Below are 19,777 nucleotides of genomic sequence, written 5' to 3' on the forward strand. Positions count from 1 at the left end.
CACCAGAAAGTCCCACAAACTGTAGACTAAACAATTTTCATTAGAGCACCTTTATATCCCTGTGTATCGTATCTGTCACCAATGAGGAAATGCTTTCAAACTGCTGATATACAACTTTTAAATCATCACCCATCAGAGACTATCAGCATAGTCCTGGTCAAATCATAGATATGAATATTAACAGTCCTTTTTTTCTTTTGTAACAGTCTTTATATCTGAATGGATTTCATTCAATTATACCAAACTCTAAAAATAACATAAAATAAGCCAAATAGAAACACTGAATGGCCCCAAATTTATGCCAACTTGCAAAACTTTGCATGGGATTCTGATTTCAGGGATTCCTAAATTTAATATTACTTTTTCCCAAAGACAAATCCAGAAAGAGCCTCCTTTGGGCTTTGCTCATCTTGAGATTTGGGTAGTTGTAGGGGTCCCTCCTTAGAAGGTCCATCAGGGGGGCGCCTGGGTGGCTCAGTCGTTAAGCGGCTGCCTTCGGCTCAGGTCATGATCCCAGGGTCCTGGGATCGAGCCCCGCATCGGGCTCCCTGCTCGGCGGGAAGCCTGCTTCTCCCTCTCCCACTCCCCTCTCTCACTGTGTCTCTCTCTGTCAAATAAATAAAATCTTAAAAAAAAAAAAAAAAAAAAAAAAAAAAGAAGGTCCATCAGGCCTTCATCAGGACAGGAGTGACAAGCAAGGCACATACCTTAGGGCAGGATAAAAGGGACAAACAAGGCTATAAACTCCAGAAACAATTAGTGTAAGTCTTACAATTGAGGTAAACTCCAGAAACGATTAGCATAAGTCCTACGACAACTACGACCGGAAGCTAGACATGAACTCCATGACTAATTAGTCCTGTGATTCAGAATGAAATGCAGCTTAGCCCAGAGGTACTTTTCTCTTATGCACCTATTTGGCCAATTAGGCAAGATGCCAAAATGGCACTCTTGCAAGACATTAACAAAAAGTTTTTGTTCGATTTATTCTACCAACCGTTACTCATTATAAGTGACTCTAGTATCAAAAGTGATTGTTGCAACTAAATCAAAGTCATAACAATACTAAAATGAAACTTGGAGCAAGTCATTCCCAGTTACCATCTTTCTGGCTCTCCTCATCTATTGACCAAGTTCCCTGATCTAGCACACAAGGCCCTCCACAGCCTCGCCTCCACCTCTTGCTTTCACTGTCTCTGTCCACTTTTCACCCCTTTCACTGGTGAAAGTAGCTGACTCTTAACTGCACACAACCATGCTATTTGGGACTGTGTGGACATAGACTATTCTCTCCGGTATTTCTTTCCCCTACTACAGTTACCCAGCTAGCTCCTTCCTATGCATTCTTCAAGCCTCAGCCCAGTTGTCACCTCCTCCAGGAAGTCTTCCCAACTTCCCCAGACTTTGTAAAGTGCCACCAAATCTGGGCTCCCCTTGCAACTTGTATATATTTTTACCAGAGCTCTCACCACTTTGTGTAGAATAATTGGTTACTAACTGCCTATCCCACTACCTCAAGATCCTCAAGGGCAGGCACCACATTTATTCATGTTTGCAGTCACAACACCAACCACATTGTTGGCACTTAACAAATGTTAGCTGAATGGAAACACAAATCTTTTATAAGCAAATCAGGCTTAAAAACGTCACTGAAATAATTATTTTCTACTTCTGATCATGACTAAGAGGTGAACTCTGAGAAGATTTGAGGATCGCCTAATTCAGAAAAGGAACACAATGAACATTTAGAAATTAGATGCTTTTAAATATGCCTTTCAATGTATTAAATGGAATAAAAAGCAAGAAACTGTAAACCATCCACATTCTGTAAGCCCAAATCCACCTACTAAAATGTCCAAATTAAATAACTTTTCTTTTTTATTCTTTCCTTAAAATAATTATGTTAAAAATAGTCTCTCTCTCCCTGTTAATATCACTAAGGAAACAGAACGAAGATCATCAAATGGGCTTTTACTGAAATACATGCTTGTTTTGGCTAACTTAAATCCTTTAAAAAAATTAGCGGTTGTAAAATTTTCCATATTACAGCTCAAAATAGAGAACTTTAAAGAAAAAAATGCTTATGGAAAGTATATTTGCGGTATAGGATTACAGTTTATACATAGCAAACCTTCTAGAATGAACTAGATGCTTCCTTTTTTCCCGAAAACATTAAAAGAGGTTCTTTGCTATCAGAACTAAAATAGGCTCTTTTGAGTGTCATATTCAATATCTGATTCAATTCAATCAACTGATGACAATGAAAGATGTGAGTAAAACTTATGAAAAAAAATTTCTAGTGCTGGAGTTCCAGTCTTTGCCTCTGCTGATCTTTTTAAATACCAAGAAACTTCATCAAGTTATGAAATATTCAATCTGGAAAAACTCCTGATTGTGTCTCTCTGAAAATTGATCTCTGTTGCTTGGTGTATTATAACTTAAGATGTGAAGATGTTTTCATTTTAACTGAAAGCATAAACAGCTTATCAAACAGTGTTCTGGAGTTTGAGAAAAGAAATTGATTTTCCACAGAGAGTAATATTTAGTCCCCAAATGAATTTAGTACACTGGCTTTACTAAGGAAATGCTTGGCTGTATCCATTCGAGAATCTCCTTGAGCGATAAGTTTGATGATTTAGCCACATAAAACAAAACAAAAAAACCTTCTCTATTACATTTCTAGAAGTGTGTAAGGCCCTTATTTTTCTTGCAGTACAATGAGCTGATAAAACATTGGGTATTTTATATTTAAAAAGAAATGACAAAACCACACAGTAACATAAACAACCTGGTACCAATGTGTAATAAGAGATGCCAAGAAAAGTTTTTTTATTGTAGAGCATTGCTATTAGTATATATTTCTATTTTCAAAAATTGATTCTCATTTGTTTGTGATAAAAAGACCCCCGAGGCAAAGGACGGCTATGCCTGGGAATGGTCTGTAGTTATTTGAAGCCTTAACTATCGCAAACTGTCATCTATATCTGCTACATAGCTTGTATTTCCCTGCCCTCCTCTTGCCAGCATGCCAGCCAAATTCTTCTGTTTTCAAATTGAGTTTACATCATATACACTCCAGTTGTGTCTGGTCCACAGACCTTTCCTTCTCTAAATTTTGGTACTTAACATCAACATTTGGTATTAACGACCTTCTGTTGTTCATTGTTCTCCCCTAGAGTGCTAACTTACAAGACCACCTTGTCAACTCTTGTGTCCCCACCAATGACTTGCATATTTGCAAAATATGTCCTAGAGGTATCCATTGCTATGCCCAGTAAGCCAAAGAATGAAATGCAGACTACACGGTCCCTTAAGACAAAGACAGATGATGTCATTTCATGCCCTTGTTAAGACTTTTGCACTCTGAGAATTCACCTGTAATCGCACAGGTGGCTTACCTTGTATCTGGTTTTAGATTTTCTACTGTGGAGAAGGTTTGATTTGTAATTTGTATGGATTTGTTCTTCCCACTGAATGACCCATTTTCTCTGGATATAACTTCATATTCTGAAAAGCGAAAAAGCCAACAAATACTTGTCTTTACCTCTCGGCTGATTTAATTGTTCTTAAGGTTAACAGCGTCATAAAGTCACTCTCATAAACGTGAGCAATTTAGATTGCGGTTCTTGAGGTGTACTGATCTTACACATCAGCAATTCCCATATGGGGATGGTTAGTGGATGATGAATGTCCCAAAGCATTTTGGGAGTTGCTCATTGACCATTTCTGCTTTCCCTTTACTGGAATACGGAAGGCCTGGTAACTGTGAAGACTGATGGTGCTCCTGTGGTAGCTTTGGACTGGTAACCAAAGATTCTGCTAGGCAAGTCAGACAGTCTGCTCTTGTTGGAATGCTCAGTATGGGGAAAGCACTGTATGAGAAGTGGTACTTGAGTAGAAGCCATGTTTATTTCTCCGTGGAGCTTTATTATACAGCTGGGGAAAAGGCCACTGCATTCATGGTGCTGCTACAAAAAAAACTTTGGGTTTAAAATCATGCTGCAAATAACAGTTAACCAAATAGAGAATGACAGTTCATTATTTTGAACTATAGAATTATGGGATTTTTGTATCTACTGCTTATGTAAGTTATGAAAATTTTATACCTATTGCTTACATATGCCTTCTTGATAATTATCCTTTTTTTTAAAAAATTATGACCTTAAAGTTTGCATAGAGATCTCCATAAATTTCACTTAAAGGCATGTTTCTATGAACTTGCAGTACTAATCAAGAGAAAGTCTTTCAGATTAAGAACATAATTTATAAATTTGTCTGTTGGTTTTCCCTGCTGTCAATTGGGGTTCAGTTTAATGTATGTCACAAGATCATGCAGAGGATTAAAAACTCAAAAAACGACAAACAACAACAAACCCCATTCAAAATACACAAGTGGTAGCCACCAGGGAAAGTGGGAAGGCTGCAAAGGAGGTGGCAAGTTACTGGAGATTTCTGCTATTAGCACTGAGACCAAAGATGGGAGATGGCGACTGGAAATAAAACTGAAACTATGAAAGACTCAGGAAGACATAATCACCAATTTTAATTTGGGAAGGATTTTTAATAGTATATTTTAAAAATCAAAAAAGAGGATAGCTCTTTCTTAATAATTTTGTATGACTATCCTTCCAAAAATTCAAAATTAAACCAGAACACAATGGCCATTGTACCTGGATACATTAGCACAGCTACCAAAGGACTAATGGCTTTTATTTAGTATTCCTTTCTCAGGCTCTTCTAGTCCCAACCTATCTCTCAGTTGGCTTTCTGTTCTCACAGAGGGTGGAAAGGTAAGGAAGGGGAGGACCCTGAATTCAAATATATCCATTTTATATCTTTTCCTCAGCTGTGAAGCAATATTTACTAGAAAAAGATGGGCATAATCAAAATATAAGTAAAATTGATTTTTTAAAAATGGAAACTGCTTGTTGGGTACAGGATTAGATGTGCTTCTGATATGAGGGACCCAAAACACTCATGTCTTTTCTATTAAAGGGCATGGGAGGCTAGTTAGTCCCCTCTTAAAAAAAAAAAAAAAGGAAACTGTATGGCTCAATGAAAAAAGACAGACCAAGTCACTTGCCTCGATCTCAGTCTCAGTTTTCCCATCTGTAAAATGCCAATAATATATCTTCATAGTGTTGCTTGTGGGGATTAAACTAGGAATATATGGAAGGTGCTTAATAGTATTTTGCATGTTTTTTTCAACAGGTGGTACCTATTATTGCTGTTGCTTTTATTATCCCTGAGTTGTGTTTTGAAACTAGGGTCACAAAAATTTGAAAGATTCCAATTGGAAAGGTTCAAGTACTGCTTAGTCACCCAAAGAAAAAATTATATCTCACTCCAGTTGACTATGCATGAAAGCAACCACTTTCAAAAAACATCTTTGGCTTAGGATACTTCTCATCGACTGTGTAATATTCTTTTTAATATTACCCCAGGCTCTTCGTAAAAAAAAAATAATAATAATTTAGAGAAACAAACTGAGGGTTCTGGAGGGGAGGGTGGTAGGGGGATGGGTTAGCCTGGTGATGGGTATTAAAGAGGGCAGGTATTGCACGGAGCACTGGGTGTTATAGGCAAACAATGAATCATGGAACACTACATCAAAAACTAATGATGTAATGTATGGTGATTAGCATAACATAATATAAAAAATTTAGAATTTCTCTCAGAATTCTAGCTTTTGAATGTATATTTTTGGGCTTTGTAAATACATCTTTCATTTGTAATGCTTTAAAGCCATCATAACTTTTTCATAAGTCCACCAACACCATAAAAATAGAATATTAATGTTTGGAATGAACATCTATAGACACATTCTGAGTATATTTTAGAAGGTAAAGACAGCCACTTAGTGTGTGTCCATATTTCTTTAAAATATGGAAAAAAATTAAAATATGAGATTTATAAATTCATTAACAGTAAAGATATAAGGAATCTATAAAGAACTAACACTGAATATTTGGTATTTTCCCCCCTCAGAGAGTATTATTGCTCTATTAAGAGAAAATTTACTTAATAAAACATAATCTATTTATTAGAAAGATTGGAAAATTAGAGTCTGGTCATGAAAACAGAGCACAGCACATGAATTGGGAGTTTTGGACTTTTTAATCCATGTAGATAATCAATGCTTAGAGATTGTTTTTTAGATATTGGGATGGTAGCACCTACTGGCATAGTCCCAAGTAAAGAAGCAGGACTAGGCAAATCCCCAAGGAATATGGGCAATGGCTGGTTCTTTCTTAAAACAAAAGCAAGGTCTACATGATAAATGAAATTCACAAAATATGGGTAAATTAAAAAAGGCCAGCTAAGCAAAAATAAGCTGTTTATAGCAGAAATTGCCCAGACCAAACAGTTTTGTCTGAGGAAAAATAACTGCTGTTTTCCTCTTTATTCACAGAAAATCTTTTTGTCAGATGCTGAGTCTCCCACTCCCCACTGCCCCTGTGTACTTCCCTCTTTCCATCCTGACAGCCTCTCAGTGGGCCCCTCTAGACCCTGTCTACCTGTCCCAGGCATAGCAGGACAAAGATAGCAGAGGCTTTGTGTAATCCCCCTATATGCTGTATTCCTCTAGCTGATTCAGCCTCTTAGTTATTTCTCCCTCCTCTCTCGTTTGAATAACCTGTTCACTATGAATAAATAAATTCCCATATAATAAGTTCAAAGAATGACTCATTTCTTATTTTTCACAGTCATTTTTAGAGGGATTAGGTGAGTGATAGCAGAATTAAAATTTCCTGAGATGAGCAGAAAATTGACCAGGATTAAAATTCTAAAAAAATTTCTCCAAAAATAATTGAATACTTTTCAGCCTACTGGAAACTTCTAGGTCAATCTAGAAATTGGGTTGGTGAAATGAAACTGTTTAAATATCATCAGTACTGCCAACTTCTCCTATGTTATCTGTAATTTTCTTGATAATGAAAAGATCAGATCTATCTTTATACTGTGAAAAAGAGTTCTGAGAGGAGATGGAAGGGATGCAACCTAAAGTGATCTGTTAAATTAACAGGAAGCCCATCACTGGGACACAGATGAACTTTTCCCATCATATGACACTTTTGGCAATACAGCTCTGCTATCCCTGAGATATATCTCATAGGACATAGTTTGACCCAGGTACCACACTCACATATCAATGCTTCCCACCAGAGTATCAGTCCTCATGCCATGATCTTACCAGTGATGGTATCATTTAGTGGCTTATCCCAGTCCAGGATGACAAATGAGGGACAACCTTCCACAGTGACCACAGTGAGGTTGGTAGGTGGGTTCTGCGGTGGGCTGGTGGCATTCCCCTCGGTGGCATCCTCTTTGGGGAACCGTTTGACAGAATCAGTGATGGAGCAGGGTCTGTTGTCAGGTTTTTGGATGTATCGCACATGAGGACCTAAGAGAGAAAGGACTCTGACATTTAGCCTTGTTTGAGTTTGTACAGAAGGTGGAGGTAAACTCAAATATATTTATCTGTATGAAGACATTTGGTCTCACATTATAAACAGATAGATGAAAGCAGTGATGTGGGTTGTTCAAACTTATGAAAATCTAGAATTCCTGTCTCTGAGATACCTGATATGGATGTTGTAGCTGGTTTACTTTTCTAAATAGGTTTAACTTATGCTAATATCCAAAAGTAATTTGGTTCCCTAAGCATGTTTTAAACTGCATAATTTATGGGGCAGTGGAAAGAGTACTCAAGAGGGTGTTGCATTAGAAGTGGGGAATAATTAGCCCTATACTAAACACAGTTCTGGTCTCACCTACTAAATTTTAAAAGCCAGACTCAAAGGGTCAAGTGGTTTCAAGTAAATTAACTACATCCAGGACAAAATTCAAGAATATTTTAGATTAAAAAAACATATCCAGCAACAAGGTGAAATTACAGGAAAATATTACCCATAATGAGGAGAAAATAAATTCTTTGAAATCAATTTAGAACTTGCATGGATGTTAGTCATCAGACAAGGACAATAAAACAATTATTATCACTATAATCCATGTAATAAAAAAATTAAGACAAGAGAGGTATAAAAAAGACCAAAATCAAATTTCTAGAGGTGAAAGCTAAAACATGTAAGATGAAAAACATACAGGATGATAGTAGTACAGAGATGATATTGCAGAAAAAGATTAGTGAACTTGAAGACATAGGAATAAAAACTACCCAAAATAGAAGTGGAGAGAAAAAAAGAACTAAAAATAATGAACAGAGCATCAGTGAGTTGTGGGACAATTTCAGGCAGTACAATATACATGTAATTTTAGTATCTGAGTAGAAAACAGGCAGAAAAAATATTTGAAGAAATAATGGTCAAAAATTTCCAAATTGGATAAAACCTCTAAACTCACAGATCCAAAAAATTTCAAAGAAACCTAAGCACAGCAAACATGAAGAAACTATACGAATATAATTGTTTTGCAAAACCAATGATAAAGAGAAAAGCTTTTAAAGGAGGCAGAAAAAACGCATCGTATATAGAACAATAGAGATAAGGATTATGGCAGACTCTCATTGGAAAGAATGAGAGTGAGAAGGCATTGGAGCAACATCTTTAAATACTGGGAAAAAAAAACCGTATCATCTAGAATTTTATAACTAGTGAAAATATCCTTTTTTAATAAAAGTGAAATACCTTTTAGACATACAAAGACAGACAGAATTCATAACCAGCAGACCCACACTACAAGAAAGATTAAAGGACATTCAGGCAGAAGGAAAATGATGCCAGATGGAAATATGAATCCACACAAAGGACAAAGAGCACTGGAAATGGTAAATATATACATAAATATGCACAATATTTTTATTTCTTTCTAAAAGATAATTTACTATTTAAACATAAAAAAATTACAGTTTAGTGTGATGTATTAACATGTAAAAGTAAAATGTATAACAACAATAGGCCAGGAGGAGAGAAAAGTTGCTATACTAATATAAGGTTCTTGCACTATTTGTGAAGTTGTAGAAGCAAGAATACACAATAGGGAAGACAGTCTCTTCAATAAATAGTGTTGGGCAAACTAGACAGCTACATGCAAAAGAATGAAACTGGACCACTTGCTTACACCATACACACACAAAAAAACTCAAAGTGGATTAAAGATCTAAATGTAAGATCTGAAACCATAAAACTAGAAGAAAACATAGGCAGTAATTTCTTTGACTTCAGCCTTAGCAACATTTTTCTAGACATGTTTCCTCAGGCAACTTAAACAAAAACAATCAGGATTACATCAAAGTAAAAAACTTTTGCACAGCAAAAGATATTATCAACAAAATAAAAAGGCAACCTACTGAATGGGAGGAGATACTTGCAAATGATATATCTGATAAGGGTTTAATATCCAAAATATATAAAGAATTTATACATCATGACACCAAAACCCACAAATACTCCAATTAAAAAATGGACGCAAGACCTGAATAGACATTTTTCTAAAGGAAGATATTCAAATGGCCAACAGACACATGAAAAGATGCTCAACAACACTAATCATCAGGGAAATGCAAATCTAAACTACAATGAGATATCATCTTACACCTGTCAGAATAGCTAGAGTAAAAAAACAAACAAACAAGAAATAATAAGTGTTGGAGAGAATATGGAGAAAACCCTTTTGCCCTACTGGTGGGAATGTAAATTTGTGCAGCCACTGTGGAAAACAGTATGAAGTTTCCTCAAAAAATTAAAAACAGAAAACAAAAATATGTATGATCCAGTAATTCCACTACTAGGTATTTACCCAACGAAGATGAAAGCACTAATTTGAAAAGATACATGCAACCCCATATTTATTGCAGCATTATTTACAATAGCTAAGATATGGGGACAACCCCAGTGTCCATTGACAAATGAATGGATAAAGAAAAATGGTACATATATATAATGGAATATTCCTCAGCCATAAAAAAGAATGAGATCTTGCCATTTGCAACAACATAGACAGACCTAGAGGGTATTATGCTAAGTGAAATAAGTCAGACTGAGAAAGACAAGTACTGTATGATTTCACTTCTATGTAGAATCTAAAAAAAAAAAAGAAAAAAACCCTCACAAATGAACAAACAAAAAGCAGAAACAAATCCATAAATACAGAAAACAAACATGGTTGCCAGAGGAGAGGTGAGAGGATAGGCAAAATGGATGAAGGGGAGTGGGAGATAGAGGCCTCCAGTTATGGTATGAATACAACATGAGGATAAAAGGTGCATCATTGGGAATATAGTCAATGGTATTGCAATAATATTGTATGGTGACAGACGGTAACTACATTTGTAGTGAACATAGCATAATGTATAGAAAAGTTGAATCACTATGTTGGCACACCTGAAACTAATGTTACATTGTGTGTCAACTATACTTCAACTAAAAAAATCCAAAAGAAGGCTGGAAAAGAGGAAAAAGGGAACAAAGGATAGCGGGGACAAATAGAAAACAAATAGCAAGATGAGATAGATTTAAACCTAACTATATCATTGGTCATGTTAAATATAAGGTTCTAAACACCCAAAATAAAATGAAGAGATTATTAGATAGGATAACAAAGCAAGAACCAACTATATGATGCCAATGAGAAGCACACTTTAAATATACAGAGACTAATAGATTCAGACTAAAAGGATGAAAAGAAGAGATACATGGTAACATTTACCAAAAGAAAGCTTGAGTGTATATTTAATATTAACAAATTAGATTTCAGAGTAAATAATATTACCATAAACAGAAAAGATAATTTTATAATGAAAAAGTATCAGTTTATCAGTTTATTAGAATCCTAAGCAGTTTAAGTCTACATCTAAATATAGACCTTTAATATAAATGTAGCAAAAACTGATAGAAATGTAAGTAGAAATAAATCCACAGTTATAGTCAGAGATTTCAATTTCTTCTGTCTTTAATTGATAGAACAAATAGACAGAAAATCACTAAGGATGTAAAAGAATTGCACAATACAACCAAACAATTGGACCTGACACCTATATAATACTTGTTATGTAAATTGTTTCCCAAAAATTCCTGTGTTGAAGCCCTAACTCCCAATGTGATTCTATTTGGAGTTAGAGTCTTTAGAAATGTAAATGAAATTAAATGAGGTCATATGGGTGAGATTCTAATCCATGGTGACTGGTGTCCTTTATAAGAGAAGACACCAAGGATGTGTGCACCCAGAGGAAAGGCCATATGAGGACACAGTGAGAAGGTGGCCCTCTGCAGTCAAGGAAAGAGGCCTCAAAAGAACCCAAATCTGATGATACCTTGATTTCAGACTTCTGGCTTCCAGAACTGTGAGAAAATAAATTTTTGTTGTGTAAACCACCACATTTGTGGCATTTTGTTATGGAAACCCTAGCAAACAAATACAACATTCCTCTTAAGAATAGCAGAATACACATTCTTTTCAAGTACACACAGAACATACACCAAGATAGACCATATTCTGGGCCATAAAAAAGTCTCAATAAGGGGTGCCTGGGTGGCTCAGTCATTAAGCGTCTGCCTTCGGCTCAGGTCATGATCCCAGGGTCCCGGGATCGAGCCTGCATTGGGCTCCCTGCTCAGCAGGAAAGCCTGCTTCTCCCTCTCCCACTCCCCCTGCTTGTGTTCCCTCTCTCGCGCTGTCTCTCTCTGTCAAATTAATAGGTAAAATCTTAAAAAAAAAAAAAAAAGTCTCAATAAATTTAAAAGAATTTAAGTATGTGACAGAGCATGTGATAACAATGGAGTTATATTGGAAATCAGTAACAGAATAATCTCTAGAAAAATCTCAAAATATTTAGAAATTACATACTTCTAAATAATCAATGAATCAAACAAATCAAAAGGGAAATTAAAAAGTATTCTGAATAGAGTAAAAATGAATATACAGCATAACAAAAAGTTTTGGATGCTGCTTAAATAATATCTAGGGGAAAATCTGTAGCAGTAAATGCCATATTCAAGAAGAGAGGAATCAAATCAGTGAAGACAGATTTTACTTTCAGGAATTAGAAGAGTAAATTAAACCACATTAAGCAGAAGAAAAAATGAAAAGATCAGAGTAAGTAGACAAAATCAATGAAACAAAAAGTTGACTTTTTCAGAAGTCAAAAAAATTAATAAATCTACAGCCAGACTGATTAGGCAAAAGAGAAAACTTACACATTATCAATAACAGGAATGAGAGAGGTGACATCACTACAGATTCTACAGATATTAAAATAATAAGAGAATATTAAGGACAACTTTATGTCAATAAATTTGACAACTTGGATGAAATGGACTAATAAGTAGAAGACAAACATTACCAAAACTCACTAGGGAAGAAAAACACTCTTCTTCCCTACTAAACATTTAAGGAAGAAGCAATACCAATTCTAAACTCTGAAACTGAGGAGGAGAGTTCAGCATTATTCTGAGACTAACACTTGACTTAGACGTTACAGAAAAAGAAAACTACAGACAAATATCCTCCACTAAATACAATTCTAAACAGAATTTTACCAAATTAAACCCAACAACATATTTAAAATGAGAATATGTCGTGACCTAGTGGAGTTTGTCCCTGGAATGAAAAGTTGAAAATTCAAAAACAATTACTTCCATTACATTAAGAAACTAGTAAAAACATTATCATCTTCATAAAGGCAGAAAAATCATTAAACATAATCTAGCACTCATTTCTGATAACAGTTACCACCAAAGCAGACATAGAAGGGAATTTTCTCAACCCAATAAAGGGCATCTATGAAAAACCTATGAGGTAACATCATACTTAATTACATTCAGGTGAGAGAATGAATGCTTCTTCCATAAAGTCAGGAATAAGAAAAGGATATCCATCCTCACTGTAACTATTCAGTATTTTACTGGACGGTCTTGCTAGTACCATAAGGCAAGAAAAAAGTCACCCAAGTTAGAAAGGAAGAAGTAAAACTTTACTCTCAGATGACATGATTCTGTATGTAGAAAATCTAATGGATCTACATAAAAGGTACTGAGTTTTACACGGTTTCAGGATATAAGAATTAATTTTTCTATATATTAGCAATGAATAATTAGAAATTGAAATAAAAATACTATTTTTATGGTTTTCTGTACACTGAAAACTAAAAACATTGGTGAGAAAAATTGAAGAGCCAAATAAATAGTAAAATACGCCACTGTTCAGAGGTAGGAAGACTTAACTGTTGTATAGCTGTCAATTTTTCCCAATTGACCTATACATTCAATGCAATTCTAATAAAAATATAACCAGGCTATTTTTTAGATATTGATAAGCTGATTCTAAAATTCAGATGTAGATACAGAGGACCCAGAATCATCAATACAATACCAATACCACAATAACACAAACATGGTGGTATTGATGTAAAGGCAGATAAATAGATCAATAGAACAGATTAGAGAGCTAAAACAGTTCCCCAAATATATGGACAATTCATTTTTGACAAAGGTACAAATGAAACTCCATGGAAAGAATAGTTTTTTTCAACAAATGATGCTGGAACAATTTTATGCACACAAGCAAGGAAACTGATTTGTTTCACACCTTGTATCATATACAAAATTTGACACAATATGGATCATAGACCTAAATGTAAAAGTAGAAAATGTCTAGAAGGAAACATCAGATAAACTTCTAGAAGGAAATGGAAGAGGTCTCTATGACCTCTGATTGGTCAATGATTTCTTAAATACAACACCAAAAATATAGTATATAAAAAAACCAAATTAATAAACTGAGATTTATTAAAATTAAAAAACAGAATCCACACACTGGGAGCAAATATTTGTAAAGCATGTATCTGAAAAAGGTTTTCTACCAAAAAATACAAAGAATCTCAGGTAGCCTGGTGGCTCAGTCAGTTAAGTGTCCTACTCTTGATTTGCACTCAGGTCATGATCTCAGGATCCTGGGATCAAGTGTTGACAAAGATGTGGAGGAATTGGAACTCTCATACACTGCTGACAGAAAGGTTAACAGCACAACTACTGTGAAAATCAGTTTGTAGTTTCTTAAAATGTTAAATATACACTCAAATGATCTAGTCACTGCTCTTGTAGGCATTCATCCAAAAGGAATGAAGGCATATGACTATACAAACACTTGTACATGAATGGTCATAACAGCTTTATTGGTAATGTAAAAAAATTAGAAAAAACCCAAATGTCATAAACAGGTTTAATAAATAATTATATATTCATATAATAGGATACCTGTCAGCAATAAAAGAAATGAACTATTGATACATGTTGCAACATGGATGAATCTTAAAATAATTATGCTGAATGAAAGAAACCAGACCAAAAAAAGTTCATACTGTATTTTTTCATGTACATAAAAATCCACAAAATGTATACATATTTATAGTAAAGCAGATCTGTGATTATCTAGGAACTAAAGATTTGGTGGGAGGAGTGAGATGGAGGAATTATAAAAGTACGTGATGACACTTTTGGAGGTGGTGCATGTATTTATTATCTTGATTGTGATGATGGGTTCATGGGTGTATACATATGTTAAGACTTACCAAATTCTACACTTCAGAAAAAAAATATTACAAAAAGGAAATACTGGGCTCTATATCAGAGCTCTCTTACTGTGGTAGACTTGATACTGTTCAAAAATATTCTCTATATCCATGGAAGGAGTATACTTCCCCAATCTTTGATTTGAGGTGGGCTCTGGGACTTTCTTTGGCCAATGGATATTGGCAGATACAAGGAGAAGCTTGAAATGCTGTTGTGTTTCTGAACTCCCCACTCTTGACTTTGTATTGTAATTAAAATGGCTCCTCCTGAGTCACTGTTGGTCCTTCATCCTTAGCACCAGAATGAAAAAATGTGGAGCGTAGCTGAGCCCAAGCCACAGGAGGCCCAACTGTACCTGCTGTTGGAAGCAGAACCACTTAGTAAAGCACAACCTACTGACCCTCAGGTGACTTGGAAACACATGAGAAATAAATCCTTATTAGACTATGCTACTAAGATTTTGCAGTTATTACCAGCAAAAGCTAATGGATAGTTCAGTCTAAGACAGCCTTGTTAAAATTCAGATTTGGAGCCAATCACACCTACCTTTGAATCTGGGCTTCCCAAGAGGATCAGTTTCTCTTGTTGGACTTGAGCTAAAGTCAGTTATATTACCTGAGAATAGAAGATAATAAATGATTTTAGCAAAATATAAAAAAGCTTCTCAAGAAAATGAAAAGTATTAAAAACTATAAATATTTAATATGCCTCCTGGTCAACTGCTTGTGTATAATTATAATATCTGTCCACAATAAAAGGCCTTTAAATGTGTCCTGCTGCAGGTGTTCTGAGTATACCAAATAATGACTTAAAGATTAAAGTAGGCAATACTCATTAATAAATTAATATATGATTTATTTTTTAATTAGGTTCCACACCCAACATGGGGCTTGAACTCATGACCTTGAGATCAAGAGTGGCATGCTCTACTGACCGAACCAGCCAGGCACCCCAAGATATGTATGATTAATAATGACATCTGATTTAGTGAGAAACATTGGGTAACCTAGATCTTTTCAGGAAGACTTCTCTCAAAAACTTGGGTACCTTCTTCTCTGTCTCTGAAGGGAAGGACCATATTCTATCTCAAAGCTTTAAACATGAGTATAATTTCAAAGTTTCAAAGGACTGATATTAATCATAAAATTGAATAAAACAGATAATCCAGAACTGAGACTCTTTTCCCCTTAACTTGAAATCTTTTAGCACTTCATAGCTAAGCATCCAGTGTGAAGTGACTGACATACTCACCAAGATCTTCTCCTGAGGCAGGAGCTGTTGGTTGCTTTTCATCTGTCTCTGTTCTCTGTAAAGGGGCTTCAGTAGGCCTAAGTGTGGCCCTCAGGGGTGGAGAAGTTACTTGGCCTGATGAAATGATTCCTGTAATGGAGAGCCAAAGCAGTCAGGCTTTATAGGAGCATTGGCAAGTTCCCCATTTATTTATTCCATAAATATTTATTCAGCACTTACACTATATGACAGGCTTGGAGAGAAAACAAAACCCGTGTCTTTGATCAAAATAGATGTGTGAGCCAAATATGTTGAAGCACTGTAGATATTGGGAAAGAACTGGATAAGCTCACAGAGAAAGTAAGCAGACAGAGTAGTAATGTCTATGCGGAAAGATGAAGGGTGGGTGAGGGGAGGGTAGGAATGTCTTCACAGAGGTTGTGCCGATAAAGAAGTGAAATAATCAGCAGGTAGGTATGAGAGCTATATTGGGGCAGAGGTTGCAGGAAGAGACAAGCCAGGGAAGCATGAGACTACTTGTTGTGTGAGAGCCAAGAGTACTTTGGGGTACCGTGAGAGCGGACTGTGGAAGGACAGGAAAGGCCAGATCATGAAGGGCCTTCCATACCATAGATTTGGACATTGTTTTTAGGTGACAAGGACCCACTGAAAGATTTTCACTGGGAAAGTAATAAGATGAGATGAGAAGGGGATGAATGGTCAGGTTGCAAGTCTGGTGGCCAAGAAGGAAGTCAAGAGACAAAAGCAGCTGTTGTAGGCAAAGGCAGAGCAGGTGAACTACATAGGGAGCAGTGGGATTAGATGGAAGGTGTTTTACAGGAAAGATATCAAGGAGATGGAATGGCTTGACGTGGAGAGTAACTAGCAGGCATGGATCATGGCTGAAGAAGAAGGAAAAAGATGCTTAATATAACATCTGTTCTGTTGACTTCTACAATATATATTCTTGCCCTGTTGCACAGGCTAGAGCTGCTCATGTTTTAGCCCGCAGTCTCTCCGCTAGTACCGTAATACTGGGGCCAGCGTGAAGGCTGGTGAACAGGGGAGCTTTCAGTGAGATGTACAGGATTTCATTTCAGGAGATAATGGTAAAGAGATGACGGGGTATCACATTTTCCATTACCCCCTATAGGTTGGCAACGTACAGTACCTCATCCAAAATAATGCACTTGTTGAAAGGCCTGAGTGAGCTTCTGTCTCACAACGTTTAAAAAGCAAACTGGCCTAGATACACAGGGGTGGTTTCCGGGACCACACGCACCCAGAATCAGGATAGAAGCCCAGTGTCCAGTGGATTAACAGGGTCCAGTTTTGGGGGCCAACACAGGCACATGTCCCATGCACCAAGGACTTGTCTATCGCTTGAGCTAGCATGCCAAGAAGGGCTTGCGGCTGTCTGGGCAAATGAGTATCATGGAGCGAGAAGGTACAGGAGAGACATACCTGCGCTTCCTGGCTTGCCGGTGACATTATTTGGTGGTAAAGGTTTTCTTCGTGGGGGCACAGGTCTGGGTGGCAAGGGTGGGCGGCGAGTGCCTGGGATTGCGGCTACGAGATTATATTACAGATAAAGTTGCCATAAGGATTCACTCCGTAAACATGTCAGGTTTTAAAAAATATAACACTTGATAAGTATCAAGTGGATGACAGAGGACAGATCCCATAAGAAAGTGTCTATGAGTAATATATTCTGATATTCCTCTAAATTAATGTTGGTAATATACCCAGGAATAATGAAGTCCATTAACATATGGGAAAAATATCCTCTAATTATAGGTCTATCTGCCTTTTAAAACTGTACAGATATAGAGAATTTAACATCTTTAGTTTCTCATATAGGCACAACAGTTTTTCTGAGTTTCACTGTCTCCCATTGCCTTTGATTTTCAGACTACAATTTCTTAGGTCATTTTAGCTTTAAATTGTTAAAGGATATAATTTCTCCTTTAGTGGATGTTCCACCCCACCACCCAAATCTATTATATAATAATAACTGAATAAACGCTTTCAGAACTTCTCAAAAGATTACAACAAAGCAGCCTTGATGGCAGAAGCAATTAGCCTGTGGCTGTGGAGAGCAGGGTCAGTATGAACAGTTGTGCACTGCACAAGGGCCCTGGCAAGGGATATGTGAGTGGGAGCTGAAGTTTAACACGCACTCTGCTCACCCATCTGTGAGCCCTGGTGCAAGCCTGCCCACCCAGAGGAAGGGCACATTTTACTAAAGAGTCTGCCTAAAGGGCAGAGGGAAGAGATACCTTTTAATACTATGCACAGATTATCTTTTCATGCTTTGCACAAATGCTGGCAAGGCTAGAGGTGCCTAGAACAATCCACCTTAACCCAAATTTTAAGTCTTGTGTTCTAGCTTAAAAATTCACGTCTTTCTTTGCATAATATACGTTGGTTAAAAAAATCTTCAAGTAGAAGTGGCAACCTAGGAAAATGCCCTGTGACTTTAAGTACTTCTTGGGAGACTAGCGAGTGTGCACTTGTGTGCATGCAGGGGAGTGAGTGTGATAACAGAATATGGCTCTGTAGCCCAGGCATTAATACACTAGAGTAGGTTTCATAGCAACCTTTGAAATGGCATAGAATTCTTACTCAACACAAACCTTTCCAAGTTACCAGCTTCATAAATTTGGCCTAGTATATAGAGCACAGTCTTAAATTAGGAACATAAATTCTATCGGGCTAAAGGATATTATAGTAAATCACACAAGAACAAAACTTGAACATGATGAAAACTAGAACCCACAGTGACTCTTCAGCATTTGTCCACTGTGACCCCTCAGAACATTATCCAAAGTGATTCTTGAATTAGTACCCAATTAGAGGTTCTTGTTAATATTTAATGTGAGCACTATTTATTTCCCCAAAGATAATATTTTATTTTTAATTTTTTTTGGCGGGGGGAGCTCAAGAGTGAGCATGCACAGGGTGGGGGAGGGGCAGAGGGAGAGAAAATCTTAAGCAGACTCCACACCTGACGCTCGACGCTGGGCTCCATCTCACCACCCTGAGATCATGACCTGAGCTGAAATCAAGAGTTGGATGCTTAACCAACTGAGCCACCCAGGCGCCCCAAAGATAATATTTTAGAATGTTTCTTTAGCAGTACCCATGTACTGTTGGCATGGTCCTTTGAGAGCTGTGAGGATGCTGTTTTTGCTACAACATTAGACACTGCAGTAGCAGAGAAGAGCAAAGTAAGGGAGTTAGTATCTTATTCCTTACCTGGTTTTTTGGTAGAGTGGGTGGAGTCCACTGACGTATTTTTACCAGCACCTGATGGCTTTGGTGCTTGCTTGACCCCTGTGAGCAGACATAATGAAAGGGAGTAAGTAGACAGCAAAAACGTCTTAGATGTTTTTTCACAGAAACTTGGTAATCAGTGATAATGTGCATTCAATGCGGAACAGTGGCCCTGGTGTTTTTGTGCCCAGGCATTTTAATTGGCTTCTCCTGTCTGCATATAGAAAATATTCAAAGCCCTATATTCATTAGCTGTAATAGTTTTTCTGAAGAGTTAGTGTTTGATTATGGATCATGGTTTTGTCTGAGTTTTCCATGATGCCCGCACTGTACTGCCTTCCCGGTGGTACAGTCTCACCAGGCAGACTTCATCTTCAGTGACTGGCCATTTTTGCCAATATTCATGAGTACATTCTGTGGTTTTAAAAAAAGTTTTCCTCCAACCCCTTCAATAACCCCCTAAAACCTCTTAAAATTCCAATGTGTTTGGATTTATCCTTGGTAAGTTGACTTTAAAAATATTCCTGGAGAAGCCTTGGCTATTATGTTGATTCGGCCACAAACTGGATCCGTACCTTTGAGACTTGTAAATTAGTCCTGGGCAGGCACAGAGCTCCAAATTGCTATTTGGAAGAAATTGATTTGAAAATTGTTTTGTATGATATTTTATCTCCTAAGTCTCTCAAATATAATCTGGTGGTTATTAGTCATTCACCGAAATACCCATGCTTGGAGTTTGAATA

At 36.7% G+C, this 19,777-nt stretch overlaps 1 protein-coding gene across 37 annotated transcripts in view; it reads right to left on the reverse strand.

The window, feature by feature from the left end:
* The window catches only part of ABI3BP (ABI family member 3 binding protein), a 241,306-nt gene that overhangs the window by 19,867 nt on the left and 201,662 nt on the right, over positions 1 to 19,777 (reverse strand). For all 37 annotated transcript variants that reach the window (XM_064582027.1, XM_064581586.1, XM_064584048.1 and 34 more), the window contains 6 exons: positions 19,017 to 19,094; positions 17,223 to 17,327; positions 15,780 to 15,908; positions 15,075 to 15,143; positions 7,196 to 7,405; positions 3,399 to 3,507 (listed from right to left, as the gene is read on the reverse strand). In XM_064582027.1, the coding sequence (XP_064438097.1) occupies positions 3,399 to 3,507; positions 7,196 to 7,405; positions 15,075 to 15,143; positions 15,780 to 15,908; positions 17,223 to 17,327; positions 19,017 to 19,094 (700 nt within the window). The remainder of the gene's footprint in view (positions 1 to 3,398; positions 3,508 to 7,195; positions 7,406 to 15,074; positions 15,144 to 15,779; positions 15,909 to 17,222; positions 17,328 to 19,016; positions 19,095 to 19,777) is intronic.

The sequence above is a fragment of the Mirounga angustirostris genome, unplaced genomic scaffold, assembly GCF_029215605.1.
Source record: "Mirounga angustirostris isolate CCGP_5_RB_7025 unplaced genomic scaffold, mMirAng1.0.hap1 SCAF_1, whole genome shotgun sequence".
In the NCBI taxonomy this organism is placed as follows: domain Eukaryota; kingdom Metazoa; phylum Chordata; class Mammalia; order Carnivora; family Phocidae; genus Mirounga; species Mirounga angustirostris.